The sequence below is a fragment of the Sphaeramia orbicularis genome, chromosome 24, assembly GCF_902148855.1.
Source record: "Sphaeramia orbicularis chromosome 24, fSphaOr1.1, whole genome shotgun sequence".
Classification (NCBI taxonomy): Eukaryota; Metazoa; Chordata; class Actinopteri; order Kurtiformes; family Apogonidae; genus Sphaeramia; species Sphaeramia orbicularis.
Window position 1 is genome coordinate 26,169,286 of NC_043979.1, and position 20,862 is coordinate 26,190,147.

The 20,862-nt window shown below is 38.4% G+C and overlaps 2 protein-coding genes across 2 annotated transcripts; one reads left to right on the forward strand and one right to left on the reverse strand.

Moving 5' to 3' along the window:
* Window positions 1–921: 921 nt before the first annotated feature.
* Window positions 922–10,906, reverse strand: LOC115415150 (NLR family CARD domain-containing protein 3-like). The gene is given in 10 exon segments (XM_030128623.1): window positions 922–1,613; window positions 1,765–1,811; window positions 4,053–4,226; window positions 4,368–4,541; window positions 5,031–5,204; window positions 5,306–6,458; window positions 6,461–7,099; window positions 8,940–9,056; window positions 9,488–9,639; window positions 10,764–10,906. Coding segments are annotated over 8 exon segments (2,940 nt in total). The 5' UTR covers window positions 8,977–9,056; window positions 9,488–9,639; window positions 10,764–10,906; the 3' UTR covers window positions 922–1,071.
* A 4,032-nt stretch (window positions 10,907–14,938) lies between these two features.
* allc (allantoicase) lies at window positions 14,939–19,735 on the forward strand. The gene is made up of 11 exons (XM_030128218.1): window positions 14,939–15,028; window positions 16,878–16,928; window positions 17,042–17,129; window positions 17,260–17,379; window positions 17,538–17,617; window positions 17,745–17,877; window positions 18,125–18,280; window positions 18,375–18,448; window positions 18,986–19,094; window positions 19,165–19,283; window positions 19,568–19,735. Exons 1-11 carry the CDS (start codon window positions 14,939–14,941, stop codon window positions 19,733–19,735), a joined length of 1,188 nt encoding a protein of 395 aa, XP_029984078.1.
* The last annotated feature ends 1,127 nt before the right edge of the window (window positions 19,736–20,862 follow it).

Sequence of the window (20,862 nt, forward strand, 5' to 3'; positions counted from 1 at the left end):
ATACCACATGTTTTTCTATTTTACTTCATTTTATTTGGGTAATTTCCATAAAACAAAGAATCAGTACAAAAAATGATGAAAGCATTCTATTATTATTTAATCCATTTCCTTACAGTTTGTAGTAATTAGATACAATTTGCAATTTTCAGAGTATATCAGTTATTAAGTAAATACCAACAATTAAAAAAAAAACATCCTCACTCCAAAAATACATCTCTTACAGTCAGATAGATGACAGCACAAAGCACACAGCAGAGTCATGAACACAAGCTGAATAAACAACCGTGCACGTATTGGGTTTCAGCACAACTTGGTTTGCATCAGGAACAAACACACAAATGAACACAACGTGAAACAGGACATGAACCTGAAGGAGCTCTCTACTCAGGTTTATGATATTTCACCTGGTCTATGTCTTTAATGTTGCTGTAGTGGTACCTGGTGTTGAAAACAGACACAAGTGACCACATGCCTGAGAACAGACTGAAGACCTGGAGATATAGAGAATTGTAGCGGCTATTTGTCATCAAAATGAAATCAACTTAAAAGTGACTGAACTTAAGACTTTAACATAATTCAAATAACCACTGGATGCACCATGGGTTTGTGGTTTACGCAGTCAAAAACACAATGTCCATACCACAGATGTATTTCAAATGGTTTATTTGTAAAAAAAAAAAAAAAAAAAAAAATTGCAGGCAAACAACAGCCAAGGCCTTTTGTGCTGTCTGTCTTCCTCATCCTGTCTGTCTGTTTGTCTGACTGGTTGTCGGGTAAAAAAACATAGACCCACCCAGGTGCATGATGGTCTAACTAGGTGCTGCCTATTTATACCCAGGTGCCCACGGCCTAAACCAATAAGAAAACACAAAACAAAAAGGTGCTAAATACTAAAGAATGACAGCAATGACCATGAAAATCCAAAAATATTCTAAATATCAAACAAAAAAAGCAAATAAATCAAAATAAAAAATTAGCAAAAAATACTATATTACTAAACAAAAAAGTAAATTCACATTGAAAAAAACTAAATAGACAAATAGCTCCTAAAATCCTACAAGATTGTCTCCACTACAGAGGACACAAAGACACAAAGGAATCAGGAGACCTCAGCCCAAACCCGATGTAAAAAGGTTCAGTGAAAGTGTAGAAGTTGTATTGGTGTTCAACTACTCTGTCATAGGAAAGCTGGTCGACTATGATGCCAGCTGAATAGTCCACATACAGACCTATTCTGTTTGTCATGTAAGGCTGGCTGCGATAGTTACGTAGTGTGTCATTGTAGCGGACACTATACTGGACCCTGTGACCCCTACGAGAGCAGCTTAAACACCAAGACTGATCATTCTTTCCAAACAGACAGTCTTTGCCGTCTCCTTTCCTGTTGATTCCTCTTTTGGTCAGAGCTATGTAAACCTTCCCTCCCCACTTCACCTCCCAGTAACAGCGACCAGTCAGACCAGTTGAACCCAGCACCTGAGGACAGATGTCAAATCTGTCCGGATGGTCAGGATACGGCTGCCTCTGCGCAACATACGTCACTGTCCTGTTGTGGTTGGACAGTCTGAGGTTTGGATTTACTGTGTTTATGTCCAGTGTGATGTCACAGAAATCTGAAAAAGTTTATTCAGATTAACAACATATCAGCAAAACAGGACCATGACACATTCTGTTTTCAGTAAAATTTAGATGAATAAACACCGTAACTATAATCCTTGTATTCAAAACTGACAGTATGATAGCTCTAATTAAATCCACACTTACACCTCATTAGACCAGGTCTTAGCCACTGTGGTCCATTATGATCCACCCTGGAGGAAGAAAATGCAATGATGAAGATCCAAACACAATGCACAGATTTAGAAAAGAAGAGAACTTGTCAAACTTCAACAGTACTGAAGGATTCTAATCTCCCAGGACTTTTATATCCTAAAGGAAAATGAATCACACCATCGCCACATGTTTTGTCATGTCTACCCTCTGATTTTGACAAAACACAATGACTACATTTATGCACATAAATACTACACTATTATTCACATTTTCTTTTGTATTGTTGTTTATATGATGAACTGAGAGCCTCTTTGTTAAATGAGATGTTTATCCGAAATCCTGATATGTTCTGGAGCACTGATGATGACAAGATGAAATGGTTGTTTAGTTCAAATGTATAAAAATTAGCAATATTTGTTTGTAAAGCCTGGAAAAAGAGGCAGATGTGTTTGTTTAAATAGGTCAGTCCATTGTCTTGTTTATATCTATTGTGCCTATTGTCTGGTTTTTGGTTTATATTTTTGGTGTCTTACAAGCCTTTGTAAGGGCTGGGCATATTCTTATAAAGGACACAACAATAAAAATTCATTCATTCATTCATATTCTGAATTTAACAGGTGTCGTGTAAACAGTATATTCTACTCAGATATTCTGGATCAGGTCTTTTTCTGAATGAAGCATTTTCCAATTTAGATATGTCAGATATGCTGGTAATGCTCTGGTTTTATGATGTTCCTTCAGACATGTTACAGCGACTTCAGAATAGAAATGTAATTTGTGTGTTAACTACAGTTTAAGGTTGGTCGGAGTAAAGACAAAGACCCTCCCTGCTAGAGATGGATGAATTTGAAGAAAAGGAGAAACAGACCTATTGTTAAACATTATGAAAGTAGAGATAATCAGATTTATGGAGATTAACAAAGATGAGCAATTTTCTGAAGATATTTAATGGAACAAAAGAAGGAAATAGCTGACACCAGTGGAAAAATGTGATTTTTAAAGGGGTATAAATAGCTGCATGTAAAGGTGAATATTTGAGGAATATGCATTGTTATTGACCATGTAAACAGCTTATTCTGAATACTGGATTTTTAGAATAATGCAATAAAAAAAATAAAAAAAAAACTTGAATATTACATGGGCCAAACAGGAGCCTTCTGGTCATTTAAACTCACAGTGCTGTTACAGCGCCACCCATCAACCAAATGGCACCAAATTAGTTATGGTTGCTCAGACATTATTTCTCATTGTCCAAGTACAAGGAGACTTTTTTTCTTTGAATATATATGGTTTGTGTTAAAGACAGGTCTACATTGTAAACTAGAAAAGCACTCGGAGAGCGCAGACCTCTCACCACCAAAATTTAATCATTTGTTCCTTGTGCCAGTATCAACATTTCCTGAAATTTTCATCCACATCTGTCCATAACTTTTTGAGTTATCTTGCACACAGACAGACAGACAGACAGACAGACAGACAGACAGACAGACAGACAGACAGACAGACAGACAGACAAACCAACGCTGGCAAAAACATAACCTCCTTGCCAGAGGTAATAAAACCTGAGGACATTAATAGTTAAAAACATAGAAACTGAATGGAACAGGGACTTAGAAGGGTTGTGTTTAGTCGCCTGAGGCCACATTCTGAACATTCTAACAAACCTGAACTGCATATGACATGACTTATGTGCAGACTGATGTCAACTGGAAGCAAGCGGTTGGTTAGTTGCTCAGTTACAGAAAACAGAGGATGAACAGGAAGCAGCAATGGCAGACAATACAGTGAGATCCAGTGGACTGGGAGTCACTGCAGACTAAATATAGAGACCTATTATTGCATTATCAAGAGATTTACAACCCTAGATAAAGTGGTTGAACTGAGAGGAGACTACCTAAAGAAAGGCGTGTCAACTAATCAAGCAGCAGATGCAGGAGTCATGGTTTTTCCTGAACATCTGCATCTTAGTCCACACAGCTTGTATCTCTAATCTCATCCTTATGGTCACTACTCACAATCCAACACCCTCCGTCCCTTGGCTGCATCTATAAATTCTATCCATAAGAGTTTAGAACAGAATCAGTGTCAACTGGCAGTGCTGGAGAAGTCCACTCAATTAGCCCCCTCCTATATGATACCACTGAATTTTAAATGTATCAGGGTATTTTCTGTCACCAGGGTTAACTGATTATATATTGGAACAACTATGTAAAATGTAAAGACTTTAGAGAATTTCTCATCATTAGCTACTGCATGTGAGGTCTTATTTTGTTCCATACTTGAGACAGTTAAGCCTGCACCGTGGATCTTCCAGGTGAATTGACAGACGCTGCACTCCTGAGTCTCCTGGATAGTTGCAGCTCAGGTCGAGCTCTTTCAAATGGCTCGGATTGGATGTTAGTGCCGAGGCCAGAGAAGCACATCCTTCTGCTGTGATCAGACAGCATGACAGCCTGGAAAAGTTTGGTGGCAGAATGATTTTAAATGTATGAGCAGGTAAATCATGAAGATGTTTCACAGTTGAAAATAAATGGAATGTGAAGCCACATCTCAGTGATAAGTTGTTTAAACAATCGAAATAACTCATTCCTGACCTGAGAGTCTCGAGTCTACAATGTGAACTCTTCAGTCCGTCTGAAAGCATCTTTACTCCTGAATCTGTCAGGTTATTTTTGCTCATGTCCAATTCTTTCAGACTACAGGATTCTGAGCTAAGAACTGAGGACAGAGCTCGACAGCTTTGCTTTGACAGGATACAGTCACTCAAACTGAAAAAGAAAACAGCACATCATTGTTCAAGGTTTTGAATTTGATTCATACATCAATGAATGTGTTGTTTATTTTGGATGAGTGACTAAATGTGCATGTTTCAAAAATGCTGATAAATTTAGGACAGTGTTGTTTTCAGTAAGCATGGAAAGGTTTGAAGGGGTAGGATTAGATAAGTTTATACTTCTTCCTACTCCTTTTTGCTCATGTAAATTTTGAGGCTTAAAATATTGCAGTTTTAAGTTACCATTTCATTTTGTTCTCATTCTCTTGATTATCATTTCTATTTGTAAACTGACATTTACACGATTGAAATAAAGATATCAATCAATCAATCAATCAATCATTCAATCAATCAATCAATCATTCAATGTTGTTTGAATGTTTTGAGTGTTGATTTTTAAAACCAATTTATTTAAAGAAAAAAAAAAGAAAGAAAAATAGAAGAATAATTCTGTAAAGACAGGTACTTAGATCTGAATCCTAACCTGAGAGTCTCCAGTGTACATTTTGGACTCTGAAGTCCAGTAGAAAGTAACTTTACTCCTGAATCCCTCAGATTGTTCTTACTGAGGTCCAGTTTCCTCAGACTAGAGGAGTGGGAGCTGAGAACTGAGGACAGAGCTTCACAGCTTTTCAGTGAGAGCTTACCGCTGTCCAGTCTGGAGACAAAGGGTGAATAAGGTGATTTAACATATTGTAATATATAACTTGATGGAAATCTATTATATGTGCTAAGATATCGTGACACTGAAACACTCACAGAGCAGTGTTGGAGGCTTTTACCACTGGCATCAGCCTCAGAGCAACCTTCTCTGAAACAGAATATTTCTTCAGGTCAAACACATCCAGATCTTTATCTGATGACAGTAAGATGAAGGCCAGAGCTGACCACTGAGCAGGAGACGGTTTATCTCGGGCAACACTTCCAGAACTTAGGTAGTGTTGGATCTGATCCACTAGAGAATGATCTTCCAGTTCATTCAGACAGTGGAACAGATTGATGATTTTCTCTGAAGACCGATCATCTTTAATCTTCTTCTTGATGTACTCAACTGTCTTCTGATTGGTCTCTGAACTTCTTCCCGTTTGTGTCAGCAGACGTCGTAGGAGACTCTGATTGGTCTGAAGTGAAAGACCCACGAGGAATCGGAGGAACAAGTCCAAGTGCCCATTTAGACTCTGTAAAGCCTTTTTCACAGCAGCTTGGTGGAGATGGGTTAGTTGAGATCTCTTTCTTAATAGTTTAGACCTCAGAGTTTTTTCTGACAGCAGATTAGCTCCAGTGTTGATGAAGGTCTGATGGACATGAAGAGCAGCTAGAAACTCTTGAACGCTCAGATGGATGAAATAGAACACCTTGTCCTGGAACAGTCCAGTCTCCTCTTTAAAGACTTCTGTGAACAATCCTGAGTAGACTGAGGCTGATCTGATGTCGATGCCACACTCTGTCAGGTCTGATTCATAGAAGATCAGGTTTCCTTTCTGCAGCTGCTCAAAAGCCAGTTTTGCCAGAGACACAATCATCTTTATACTCTCTGGACTCCAGTGTGGATCTGTCTGAGATCTTCCATGATATTTGATGTTCTTCAGTTTGGCCTGAACCACCAGGAAGTGGATGTACAGCTCAGTCAGGGTCTTGGGCAGCTCTCCTCCATTTGACGTTTTCAACACATCCTCCAGAACTGTCGCAGTGATCCAGCAGAAGATTGGGATGTGGCACATGATGTGGAGGCTTCGTGATTTCCTGATATGGGAGATGATTGCATTGGCCTGTTCTTCATCTCTGAATCTCTTCTTGAAGTATTCCTCCTTCTGAGGGTCAGTGAACCCTCTGACCTCTGTCACCAAGTCAACACAGTCAGCAGGAATCTGATTGGCTGCTGCAGGTCTTGTAGTTATCCAAAGGCGAGCAGAGGGATCAGGTTCCCTTTGATGAGGTTCATTAGCAGCACATCCACTGAGGTGGACTCTGTAACATCAGTCAGGATGGTAGTGTTTTCAAAGTCCAGAGGAAGTCGACACTCATCCAGACCCTCAAAGATGAACAAAATCCGGAAGTCTTCAAAGATGCAGATTCCTGCCTCTTCAACTTCAGAAAAGAAGTGATAAACAAGTTCCACCAAGCTGAACTTTTTCTCTTTCAGCACATTCAGCTCTCTGAAAGTAAATGGAAATGTGAAGTGTATGTCCTGGTTGGCTTTGTCTTCAGCCCAGTCCAGACTGAACTTCTGTGTTAAGACTGTTTTCCCAATGCCAGCCACTCCCTTCATCAGAACTGTTCTAATTGGTTTATCTCTCTCAGCTGAGCCTTTAAAGATGTCTTTACATGTGATGGTGGTTTCTGGTCTTGATGGCGTCCTGGATGCTGTTTCAATCTGTCTGACCTCATGTTCATCACTGACCTCTGCAGCCCCTCCCTCTGTGATGTACAGCACTAGATAGATTTGGTTCAGAAGGAGTGGGTTTCCTGCCTTATCGATTCCCTCAAACATACACTGGTATTTGTCCTTAAGCCTATATTTGAGTTTGTTTTGGCACAGTGGCACACTGGATCCTGAAAGCACAAACACCAGATCATGTTTAGTAAACAATTTTTCCACACTACACTGTCTTTTCTTTTGTCTTGCAGTTTCAACCGTGTCAAAAAAACCTAAAAATATGGGCAATGATAATGATACCACACAGCAAAACACATCACAACTGTCAGCTCATTTCATAAAGTTTAGTGCTGAAACAGCTGCAGTACTTTCCTTCAAAGCTACAAGTCAGTTGTTTCCTATTGCTATGACTAGTTATTTGGAGGAGGCATATTTGTGGTGACTCATAATATAATGTATTAAAAATTTTTTTAAAGTCAAGTAAAAAGCCAGGATGACAAGTGACAAGTCAGGGGAGATATCAACCTCCCCATCCCAAAGTGAGTACCAGTTAGCAACCAATGCAGACAGGCCATCGCTGAGACCAAATTAGCCATAAAGAACGGTACCCTCCATGGAGTACAAGAACTCAAGATCAAGGTAACAAGATTTAAACTGACGGAATATGAGAACTTCAGAAGTTAAGTGTGATGGAGAGAAAACTCTAACAAGCCGCCCCTACCAGAGACCATGGAGACTGAGACAGTGGATCTGAGACAGACCACAGCAAAAGAAAGAGTTCCATGTATGAAGACTGGCTGACCAGCTGACTGAAGTACCGGCCAACATCCATCAGCCACCTTCTCTGCATAGATGACATCAAGATGTAATGTGTAAGACATGGTCCACACCACCATTATCAACCGCAATGACAACTGAATGTGGTTGAATAGTATCCAAATATGATGGTCTGAACTGTCGGAATTAGACAAGGATTATATGGAAATCCATAAGCAGGTGGCTGTCTTTGTGTACTGTTGTAGCCAATTTAGATTTGTGCTGCCTGTGTACGAGGGCTGTTCAATAAGTTCATTTCCTCACCCAGAAATACTAGTTGTTATAATACAGGATGTTACATTCTTTCATGATGGGATAGTGATGCTTGAACATCGATGGACCAAGTGCATTGCTGTAAATGGAGATTATGTTGAAAAATAAAACATAAATTATCAGTCTGTGTTTTTCTGTTCTGGGTGAGGCCATGAACTTATTGAACAGCCCTCGTATGGTTGTATGTGTGAATGTGGGTGTATATTTGTGGTGAGGCACTTGGTTGCTAGGGTCACCTCCACACCTGTGGGCATGGGTAGCAATCAGCCAGGCAGAGGTTATATAAGGGAGACACATGTGATCAGATGAGGGAATCTGAGCCACGGAAAGCCACGCTGTGCCTGTGTGTGTGACTGTCTGAATGGGTGTTGTATTAGTATTTTTGTCTTTTTGTATATGAGCTCATTTTCCTTTTACAAGTGTTTTTTTTAAGATTTGCAGGAAAATAAAGTGTTAAATGCACATCCATGGCGGACCTTGTTTTTACACACCATCATGAGTTGGAAATGTCTTCAAAATCCCTCAAGTGGCATTTATTGTAGCTAGATCACCACTATATGAGCAGAAACATCTGTGCCAAGTATGAGCAAAATGGGGAGCCTCTCCAAAGGTGGCCAAAGATAAGTGAGATGAAATCCTGTGGGACTTCCAGATACAGTCTGGTGATGACTGACCAACCAGACATCATAGTAGTGGACAAACAGCAGAGAGCTGTGGTAATAGACTGGACTGAGGGAAGAGCTAGAAAAGGTGTGGAGAGTAAAGTGGTCAAAAATAGTCCCTGTGGTAAACGTAACACTTAGGGCTGTGACACCCAGACTGCAGGAACCAGATCTGAGTAGAAAACAGGAGGTTGAAGTATCATATAAAATCCTACCATACGATCCCACATGTTTCTTTCATGTTAAAACTGTCAAACCCTCTTACTGGTCTGCAAAGGGTCAGCCAGGTCCTCCTGCTCCATCCTCCTCTGGAAGTTCAGTGTGATCTTCAGTGATTCTCTGCTGTTCGTTTACTCCTCATCTTCCCTCTGACTCAAGAACTCTGTGGAGAAAACACAGTGGTTGTCACTGCTCAGAAACATAATTTGAGTTTGTTTGTTTTTTTAAAAGAATATTATAAAAGCAGGTGCCTTGTTTGACTGATGTGTTTGTAAAATATAAATCTGAAGGTGTTTCTCTTTGACCTCAGTGGGATATTTCAAAGCCTGCTGACTCTTAATGGAGACAAAGATAGCAATATATTCTGAAGCATTCAGTTTTGTACATTTTTTTTAACTATTCTGTTAAGTACAAGAAAAAATACTTAAGGATCTGATTACATCATATGACAAAGTCATTTCCTACAGATTATTGTGTAAAATTGTTTTACACTTTTTATGGTCATTGTTCCATATACTTTGTTTTACATCCCAACCATCAGAGGTGGTTTCACTGACTCATGCTAAAAAAGTAACATGATTACAGAAAAATTACCTGTTTTCAGAGGACACTTGCCCCTTGAAATGAAAAGGACACTTCACTCTTCATGGACATACAGCTGGGTTGAGGTCCAGATCCAAATCCAAGTTCATTCTGGCCTTCCTCTCTGTTTTCACATTGCTCCATCATAGAAATATGCAGACTTCCTGAAAGATCAGATTCCTTTTCCACTGTTGTTGTTGCACTACAGACTGTTCTAAATACCAAAAGGCTGTCTGACTGGATCTGACACATTTACAAATACACAAACTAACACTACATCTATTGTTAATTTGGGAAAGTGCTCACAATTTGAGAGGCTTTGGAGACTTCGCATTACCCAAATTTCAAACCACTTGTAAATGTTTTTGTTTGTCTGTATGTGGAGTAAAACTTTGGAACAGTCTGGACATCCAACACAAGCAATGCCAAAATATCCACCGATTTAAACTGTTATATAAACTTATGGTCTGGTCCCAGTATAGAGATGGAGGGTCTTTATACTGATGTTACATCAATATTCTGTCTTAAATGCTAATGTGTGCTATTTGTTTCTCATCTAGTTGGTATGTGTTGTCCATTACCATCTGGTATTGTTCCTACCATTGCTGGTATGTGCTGCCCTTTACCATTAGTGCTATTGTAGTTTTTTGTTTTTTTTTCTTACCATTGTTGGTATGTAATTATTGCTGGTCTTTACTATTTGTGGTATTGTAGTTTTTTGTTTTTACCATTGTTGGTATGTAATTATTATAATGTAAGTTGACTGTTAACTGTTACCTGTGGTAACACCACCAGGAATATACTTTGTTTCTATTTTTCACACACATTTTATACAATATAAATACAATGCAAATACTGTCAAATAAGTTTATTCTGATTTGGTATAGGCCTATTTTGTCCATTGTTCTGGCTTGAAGTCAAAGACAGGAGTGAGAATTTAAAATATTATGTCAAGTTATTTGATGATGAGAATGGGGGTGGGATTAAATAAGTTTTTCTTCTTCCCACTCCTTTTCGAGTAGAGATGAATGATTTTGGAATTTTGAATTTGCATGTATTCTGTGAATGCTCGAAATAAACAAACAAATGAAATGAATGAATGAAATTGTCATGCTGATTTTACCTGCAGACACATTAATCATTTTGAAATCTGTGGAAAGAACTATGTGAATGAGTCATTTACTACATAATGAATAAACTTTGTGTATTCAGTCAAACAGTGAAATAAATTTGGTCATGGTGATCCAGTTACATTACACATTTACAGACGTCTCTGCAGGATCCTCACCTGTTGAACTGACTTTGCGTCGACGTCCAGAGCACCTTCTTTTGTCGATTAAATTCACGTCTCAGTCAGCCCCATTAGTCCTGTTGTCCTGTCCACGACTAAGGGATCTGAGGAAAAAACACATTTCTTCACAGTCAAAAACACACTTGAGTGATGTCATAACCAGTCAAACTAGAAGCACTCGGAGAGCGCAAACATCCGCCAAGGCTGATCAGTGGGCCCCCCCCGTGGGCCCATCCACCCCCGATCACCACCAAAATTTAATCATTTCTTCCTCATCCCATTTCCAACAAACCCTGAAAATTTCATCCAAATCTGTCCATAACTTTTTGAGTTATGTTGCACACTAACGGACAGACAAACAAACAGACAGATAGACAGACAGACAGACAGACAAACAAACCCTGGAAAAAACATAACCTCCTTGGCGGAGGTAAAAATCAGCAGCACATGCTCAGTCAGGCCTGCTGACTCTTAATGGAGACAAAGATGGCAATACATTCTGAAGCATTCAGTTTTGTACATTTTTGTGAAATGTTACACAGACTTCCTGAAAGATCAGATACCTTTTCCACTGTTGTTGTTGCACTACAGACTGTTCTAAATACCAAAAGGCTGTCTGACTGGATCTGACACATTTACAAATACACAAACTAACACTACATCTATTGTTAATTCAGGAAAGTGCTCACAATTTGAGAGGCTTTGGAGACTTCGCATTACCCAAATTTCAAACCACTCGTAAACATTTTTGTTTGTCTGTATGTGGGGTGAAACTTTGGAACAGTCTGGACATCCAACACAAGCAATGCCAAAATATCCACCGATTTAAACTGTTATATAAACTTATGGTCTGGTCCCAGTATAGAGATGGAGGGTCTTTATACTGATGTTACATCAATATTCTGTCTTAAATGCTAATGTGTGCTATTTGCCATTACCATCTAGTATTGTTCTTACCATCGCTGGTGTTGGGGCGACTTTTAAAAAACAATGTTGCCGAGAGGCTAAGCGAGGGAAAAAATCTTTATTTGCTGGACGCGCTGCTAAACAATAAAAAGGGGAAGTGAGCTCCAGAGTTATGTCCATACGTTTATTAAAGGTAAAAAACAAACAGTGAAATAATCCAACAATATTTAAAAAAACACCCAAGACAATATATTTTGGCGGCGGTCAGCAAAAGTATGACCTTCCCCCCTCGCCCCCCCAGTTCATTCATTCAAACAGGTACAAACAGCTGATTTTACTACGTCGGTGACACAAGCACCACCCTCACATAACTCCTCCCCGGATGTGACAAAGAAAATATTATCTGACACTTACAGCTGGTATGTGCTGCCCTTTACCATTAGTGCTATTGTAGTTTTTTTTTTTTTTTTTTTTCTTACCATTGTTGGTATGTAATTATTGCTGTTCTTTACTATTTGTGGTATTGTAGTTTTTTGTTTTTTCCATTGTTGGTATGTAATTATTATAATGTAAGTTGACTGTTAACTGTTACCTGTGGTAACACCACCAGGAATGTACTTTGTTTCTATTTTTCACACACATTTTGGTTATACAATGCAAATACTGTCAAACGAGTTCATTCTGATTTGGTATAGGCCTGTTTTGTCCATTGTTCTGGCTAGAGGTCAAAGACAGGAGTGAGTATTTAAAATATTATGTTAAGTTACTTGATGATGAGAATGGGGGTGGGATTAAATAAGTGTTTCTTCTTCCCACTCCTTTTCGAGTAGAGATGAATGATTTTGGAATTTTGAATTTGCATGTATTCTGTGAATGCTCGAAATAAACAAACAAATGAAATGAATGAATGAAATTGTCATGCTGATTTTACCTGCAGACACATTAATCATTTTGAAATCTGTGGAAAGAACTATGTGAATGAGTCATTTACTACATAATGAATAAACTTTGTGTATTCAGTCAAACAGTGAAATAAATTTGGTCATGGTGATCCAGTTACATTACACATTTACAGACGTCTCTTAAGGATCCTCACCTGTTGAACTGACTTTGCGTCGACATCCAGAGCACCTTCTTTTGTCGATTAAATTCACGTCTCAGTCAGCCCCATTAGGGATCTGAGGAAAAAACACATTTCTTCACAGTCAAAAACACACCTGAGTGATGTCATAACCAGTCAAATCAGCAGCACATGCTCAGTCAGGTAAAATGTACTTCTATTTTCTGTCCACTAGATAGAGCTAGATGACATCTAATGGGTTTTCGTAGCACTAAAATGTGGCAGCATTTAGTGTGATAATGAAGAGGTAACTATCATATAATATAACAACAGCAGGTAACAGCAGACATACATGACTACAAATTGAAGACTCTAAAGGACATTGGTGTCTACTGATGATTTATTTGAAGGATATCAGTAATCTAAGGAGTCTGACATACTGCAGTAAACATATGTATATAAATATTTTAGATTTATTACTGTTGATGAATTTAGGATTGATGACACTGGAGTTTAACTGTAGAGCATTAGAGCAATAAGGTCAAAACCTGTGAACTTTGCAAGTTTTTAGACCAAGGGTGTCAAACTCATTTTAGTTCAAGGGCCACATACACCACAATGTGATCTCAAGCAGGCCCGACCAATAAAATAATGGGTATAATAATCTGTAACTAATGAATGAAAACATTATTCCATGAAGTTTGGTTGAAGTATCTACAACCACTGTAGGCACGTCAGTGAATGATAGGTTGAGTTCAGTGTCCTCTTTTCTGACATAATAACCTTCTTGGACACTAAATGTTTATGAGGGTCCACACAGAGACCCAATTAAATAAAGGAAAATACCAGCTTTTCTCCAGAAACAGTAGAGGGTAATATTATAATAAAAAGTTGTAAATCACTTGGGGATTTAGAAGAGAGAAACATCAAAGTACATTCGTCAAACTGAGTAAACATTACCGAGGTTCACAGTAAAACATTACAATTGTCAGGTCCTTGAATGTTCAGTGTTTTGTTTCTGTTCCCTTTTGTCTTCCAGCCTCTTTCCCCTGTGTGTCTGCACTCTCAATTCTTTTCTATTCAATTCTGTCTTATTTCGGAGGAATTTGTATTTGTGATGAGGCATACTTTTTGGAATGATTTTTTTTTTTTTTTTCAGTGAGGAAGTGGAGACTGTAGTTGATGATAAATATCTTCCTGGCAAAATATTCTTTTTGCCAAGAAGATGTGGGGGCACAGAGGTTGACACAACAGCTTCTTAACAACATTAACCATTTGCAAACAGTTCAACACCCCAGTGCTTTCTATAACCCCCACTGTAAAGCTGTCAAAACCTCCAACAAAGTCTAGTTCAGCTCCTTTGTGCTTCTTGGTGAATGAGACAGTTGATTATATGTATTCTGTCTGCATTCTTCCACAATAATGACAACTAGCACATTGACCTGTGTGGGATCCATGTGGTAGTTTTTATGCTGTTGTGTATTCATGCATGCTGTACCGCATTTGTCCAACAGTCACCGCCAAAGTGTTCTGGCCATAGCTACGTGACTGTAAGGCTATTGTATTCCAGAATTACTAATATCTCCCAAAATATTGGTCCTATCAACTTGCCATTTTCGCTACTGTCTTCCTTGGCATAAGAATGCCAAACTGCAGCAGTCAGCTCTTTCCGGATTTTGTGTGAATCCCCGGACACACACATATGCACACAGAGGCCACTTGGCTTTTATAATATAGATAATGTGACAATAATTTCACTGGTGTTTTTATATATTGTGGATTAAATCTATTAATTCTCAGATGACACAAATGTAAAATAGTGACTTTAAATGAACCAAATGAAACTCCACACCTGATAGAACATGTTGTAAAAAGTCCATAAGTAAAAGGAGAAATCTGTTGTGGGTCTGTGATTGTTTTATGACATGTCAACAGATTATTAGTCAGTTTATTTGGATTATAGAGCTGCCTTTTCTTCTCTTTGTCCACTTTAAAATGCTGTCATGTTCATATTTGTTTGGACTGTCAGAGAAGCAGAGGTTAAAAGAAGACAACATAGTGTGTGCAAATGAGACTGGTTGTCTTGTGTCAACAGGCTGGTGTCAACTGAGCAGCCTAGACTTTGTCCTGCAGGATCAGAGACTGATGAACTGGATCTGACAGGACACATGTCTGAACAACTCTGGTTTTAACACATTAAGGAGACATGACTGACCGGAGCGTGGCGGTGAAAGCGGCGGCAGAACCAGACTTTCTGCAGTTTAACGACTTAGCATGTGAAGCGGTTGGAGGGAAGGTGAGTCACCTATAGCCAATCACTGAGATTGACAAATACTCAGCTTTAAGCATGATCAATGACATGTTGTCCCAACAGTCTAATGTGAAGCTTCTGGTAATAAAACCAACTTTAACTTAATGCATTTACCTATGTGAAGAGTCAACACTGACAGACTGTGATTGTCCTTTTTGTCTATTTGTTTAGTTTTCTGTCTGTGTTCATTATTACTCCTTCAGACAATGATGTTGGGATATGTTTTTACATTATTTAACTCATGTTTACTTGGGTCAATAAATGGAAGATATCTTTGGTGCACATGTGCTGGACACAGTGTTCAGGATAACAGATTATGATAATCATCCCATATTTATACAATAACTGTGCCTTCTGTATAATGTCCAATCAGTAATGTCCAATATATGATCATTTGATAACTGTGATTTTCATTTTTATCTATCTATCTATCTATCTATCTATCTATCTATCTATCTATCTATCTATCTATCTATCTATCTATCTATCTATCTATCTATCTATCTATCTATCTATCTATCTATCTATCTATCTATCTATCTATCTATCTATCTATCTATCTATCTATCTATCTATCTATCTATCTTACAATGAAATCATTCAAACTTTTTGGTTATGACTTATCTGTCTGTCAGCCTGTCATATAAGTCAGTTGGTCTTTCAGTCATAGCAGCAGCAACAAATGATTTCACCCAAAAAAGGTGATAATATATTTTTTAAAAAGAGCTAAATAGACCATACCAAAGAAATCTAGAACTCACGCCATCAGCAGAGATACAGTAGGATTAAAAACCTCTCGAATGATTTGACGTTTCCCATCTGACAGGTTGGATAAGATGAAGCCACTGAGTGAAAGCAGTGCAATAATTATTTTTGGTTGCACATTTAATTCAATGTTTTCTGACCACAAAGAACCCATGACAGTGCGTGATTATAGAGCCACGACACAGAGCAACATTATGGATAAATTCAGGTAATATCTACTCTAGAGTTCCTCAGGGTTCTGCTGTTGATCCGCTATTATTTTAGCTTGTTAAAGGCCATTTTAATGTACAGGGTGTCCCAAAAAATGTACACACACTTTAAATAATTGTAAAGTAGGTGTTTATTAAAATTCATTTAATTTTCAAAATGTAATAGAATTTACAAACATCATTTTATTGTTTTGTCACCACCTGTTCTCAAACATCACGAAACAATTCCCTTGGTACTTGCCAAACAGATGGATTGGACGGAGGGGATTCGTTGAATACCCTCCACGTTCACCAGACCTCACACCACTAGACTTTTTTTATGGGGATAGTTAAAAGGCAAAGTCTACACTATGAGACCTGCAACAGTCGCTGAATTGAGAGCAGTCATTGAATGTGAATGCATGCAAATACCAAGGGAATTGTTTTGTGATGTATGCGATTCCATTACTTTGTGTTGTCAGCAGTGTCTGGACCAGAACGGACGTCAGTTTGAGAACAGGCAGTGACAAAACAATAAAATGATGTTTGTATATTCTATTACAGTTTGAAAATTAAATGAATTTTAATAAACACCTACTTTACAATTAATTAAAGTGTGTATACATTTTTTGGGACACCCTGAATATGTGTTTATTTCCACCTAATTACTAAGGCCACTAGGCTGTAAATCTGCTGTTGTTGTCCTCATGGATGCATATAAATTTACACTGAGAAAGGTGCTTCCACAGAGATATTTTCTTTACATTACTTAAAATATCTGTCTCATCTTTTCTGACCAGTTTAATAAGAGACAATGTATGACAACATGACATGTGAACTGAAATATTTAGTGATAGTAACAGCTTGATTTTCTGCTTCAGGTTATTTTTGCTACAGATGAATGGTTTGCTCCTGCTGCCAACCTGCTGAAGGTGACACCCTTAAATCTCTACAATATAAGAGATCAACACAGAAATATGATAATAATGTTGTGTTCAAGAGAAAAGCCACTGATATTAAGGATGCTATTTGTTTGTTCATACAGAGAGAACCTCCAGAGTTCATCGCTTCCGCCTTCACCGAGTTCGGAAAGTGGATGGACGGATGGGAGACGAGACGGAAGAGAATTGCCGGTTAATATCCTGGACTCTGAAAGTCAAGAAGTGAAATCAGAATGAGCAAAAGCTGGTTTTCAAGTCTTGTATCTGAGTGTTCTTTAACATTACCACGACGACAACAATGACTCCTTTTTTTGTCCTTAAGGTCATGACTGGTGCATCATCCAACTCGGAGTACCAGGTCAGATCTTTGGCTTCGACGTCGACACATCTTTCTTCACTGGAAACCACTCACCATACGTCTCCATCCAGGCTGCCTGTCTGGGTACAAATGATGACCTTCAACCTTTTTATTTGTGACTCTGTTGAGGCTTTTTGAACATTTAAAAGACATCCTTCCGAACAGAAACACTAATGAATATTCACAACAGTAGAAAAAGATATTAAATATATAATAGTAATAGTAATAGCATTCTTCTCCAGACCAGAAGCCAACCTTAACCCTGGAAGGAGACCGAACAGGAATGGCTGCCACTGACAGTCAGCTGGCTGCTGTTGCCACGGTAACACTTATATTACAATGTGCAATATGATGACTTTATTCACCACCATTTGTTCGAAGCAGCTCATCACACACAAACCAACAACACAACTAGATATGACGGACAGATCACCTGTTTTGTTTGACAGCTGGGCTCAGAGGCGTGGCCTGAGCTGGTGGGCGTGTCCAAGCTGCAGCCTGGATATTCTGACTCCTGCCATAACTACTTCAAGATCACTTGTGACCAGAGAGTGACACACCTGCGCCTCAACATGTTCCCAGGTACAAAACTACAAAAGACCAGATGCATCAGTACAAATACTTCAGTACCTCTGTAGAGTCTGCAAGCATCTGTACTCTACTCTGTACAGTTTAACACAAATATTTGTAGTTTGCTCACATATTCTGAACAGGCTTTAATTATAGCAAGTTTCAGGTAAATCATTCATTATTTTCATTTGCATCATTGTGTCTGATTTCAATCTGAATGGATGAAAGGCTGTTGACTCATGAGGTTTTATGTTGTCAGATGGTGGAATATCCAGACTGAGGGTCTATGGGGTTGGACAAAGAGACTGGTCATCTGTCTCCGCCCACCAGAACGTTGACCTGGTGGCTCTGACCAATGGGGGAGTCTGCCTCGGCTACAGCGACGCCCACTTTGGGCATCCACGCAACATGATTAGTATGTCTGAATGAAAATTAATTTCAGTATGTGTAATTATTTTATGTTCCAGTAGAGTAGGTGGACTGGTGACATTGGTGTGCTTCTTTTTCAGGTCTTGGTCGAGCTGCCAACATGGCCGACGGCTGGGAAACTGCCCGAAGGCTGGATCGACCCAAAAAGTTGAAGGTTTACACTCCTAAATTTCATCCAACCTGAAAAATGTCTAGTGTGGCTTTTTGACCTCATGGTGTTGGGCCAAGTACAGGATCAACTCAAGGGGGTGATGTCCTGTCTATTGATTTGATTCATGACTTGGACCGACTGAATGGCTAACAGCTAAAAACAGATAATACACACCTTCATCAGCTGCATTAGTTGTTAGCTTTAATTAGTTTTGAATTATATGGTCTTTGGTAGCCTGCCAATTACCTCAGGTAGCTATTATTAGTGTGTTTGTGTATTTATCAAACACAACAGTACATCTTAATATTTATTGAGTAATTGAAATGTTGTTTTTTATGACACTGTTAGTAGATGTGGTTGGTGTTCTGGTCCCTTCTCCAACTCAACCTTCTCCTTGTTTTCATTAAACCAACACAGCTGTGGCCATGTTGCACATCTTTATGCTATAAAACATTTTTTTTAAACAAATAAATAACGTCATAGAGGGTTTGTCCACTAATTAATTACTTACATTTTGATTGGGGACTTTTGGTCTTGCAGGCGGACCACAAGGGGATCCTGCAGGTTCCAGGCTCAGAGTGGGCGGTGTTTCGTCTCGGTCATGTTGGCGTCATCAGCAGCGTCGAGGTTGACACAAACCACTTCAAAGGTACTGAGACGTCTCAGACTCAGTCTTTTCTGACTTATGACCTCTGACCTCTGACTCCTCTGTCCCTCAGGTAACTTCCCCGACTCCTGCAGAATCGAAGCGTGTTATTTGACCCCTGAAGAAGAAACTCGGTGCATCAGGACAAGGTGGAATTCTGGGAAATGGCAGGTCCTCCTGCCACCACAGAAAGTGGGTTTAACAAAAAAGAAGTCATTCTTTTGGGCATCTTTTTTATTATCATGCTTTGTGTATTTCTTTATTTTAGTTTGAGTTAATTTTTACAAATACATTGGTAGTTTTAATATGAGTTGTATTTAGACAAAGTGATTAATGTTTAGTTGAGCATTTCTTTAGTTTCATAGAGTTTTATCAACTTTAAGCTGACCATTTTAAATCCAACATGTCTAGTTTTAGTATTTTCATAGCTTTTTTTGATACATTGTAAATGATTTTTTTTTTTTTTTTTTTTGCAGCTTCGTCCTCATCACATACACCTGTATGGGGAGGCGGAGCTAAAGCTCAGTCAACCAATTAGTCACATCCGCCTGGTCATCACCCCAGATGGAGGTGTGAGCCGCCTGCGACTGTGGGGCCGACCCACATCGACCAATCAGCAGCAGATACCGGCATCCAAACTCTGAAGCCCAGAACTGATCAGGGAACAGACAAAATTATAACGTTAGTCTGTTCGATGATGTTTAAGACTGTAATAAAACAGGAAGTCACACGATCAGGTGGTTATTTGTTCTCTAAAAAGATTCTAAATTCTACTACAAATATAAAAAAGTCAACTGTTATTACCCATAGTGAATGGAAAAGACACAACAAAGACGCAAACAAATGAAAGATGAAATGGATGTTAAAGACTTAAATATTATAAAAGGAAATGTCATGGAAATGCAAAACGTATGACAATGACAAAGATGATGGAAAGATTCAACAAAGATGAAAGCAGCATAAAAGCAAAAATGACAAAAAATAAGAAAATTGAAAAACAAACAAACAAACAAAAAACTTTAATGGAAGGGTAAAACATAAAAATGATGTAAATGACAGACCAAAACACACAAAATGCAAAAATACATGCAGGTTAATAAAATAACCATGAGAAAAAATTTAAAATTGAATTGGAATAATAAAAAAAGAACAAAACTCAGTAACATGAAGATTAATTGTCTGAACATCAAAAAAAAAAAAAGAAAAAGAAAAACTGACAAAAGTAACTGAAATGATTCCTTGTGGAAAGGATGAGCTCCTGTTCAAGGACTTCATGTGTTGCTTCATTTATATTAAGGTTTCTTCTGGTTTTATTTTGGATCCTTTATCTTGTTCTGACTAAATGTCTTTTAGGCTCAAAAACATGGATATTCTGTTTTATATTCTGGCGCTGCCCCCCACCCAAAGGCCATGTGACATGGTGTCTGATTAAAGCTGACCTTGAAGTTGACGCAGATGGAGAAAACACTAAAGAAAATCAATGACTATTTGACTCTTTATCATTCATTTCTAAAGGAAAGAGGTTGAAGCTATTGATCTCTCCTCTGATTGGTCATTTCAGGTTATTAATTGAGAGAAAAAGTAAAATAATAAAAAAACATCTAGCGAGTAGGGTAAGTGGTCATGGTTTATGAACATCTGGAACATTAGGAAAGGGGAATTTTATCCTCAAAATCTGGTGACTGTCATTTGTACAAGACTTTTCAGTAATTGTTACATGGTTATAACTTTAATTGTTGCATGGTATTATTAGTTAAAGCTAAGGTTAACT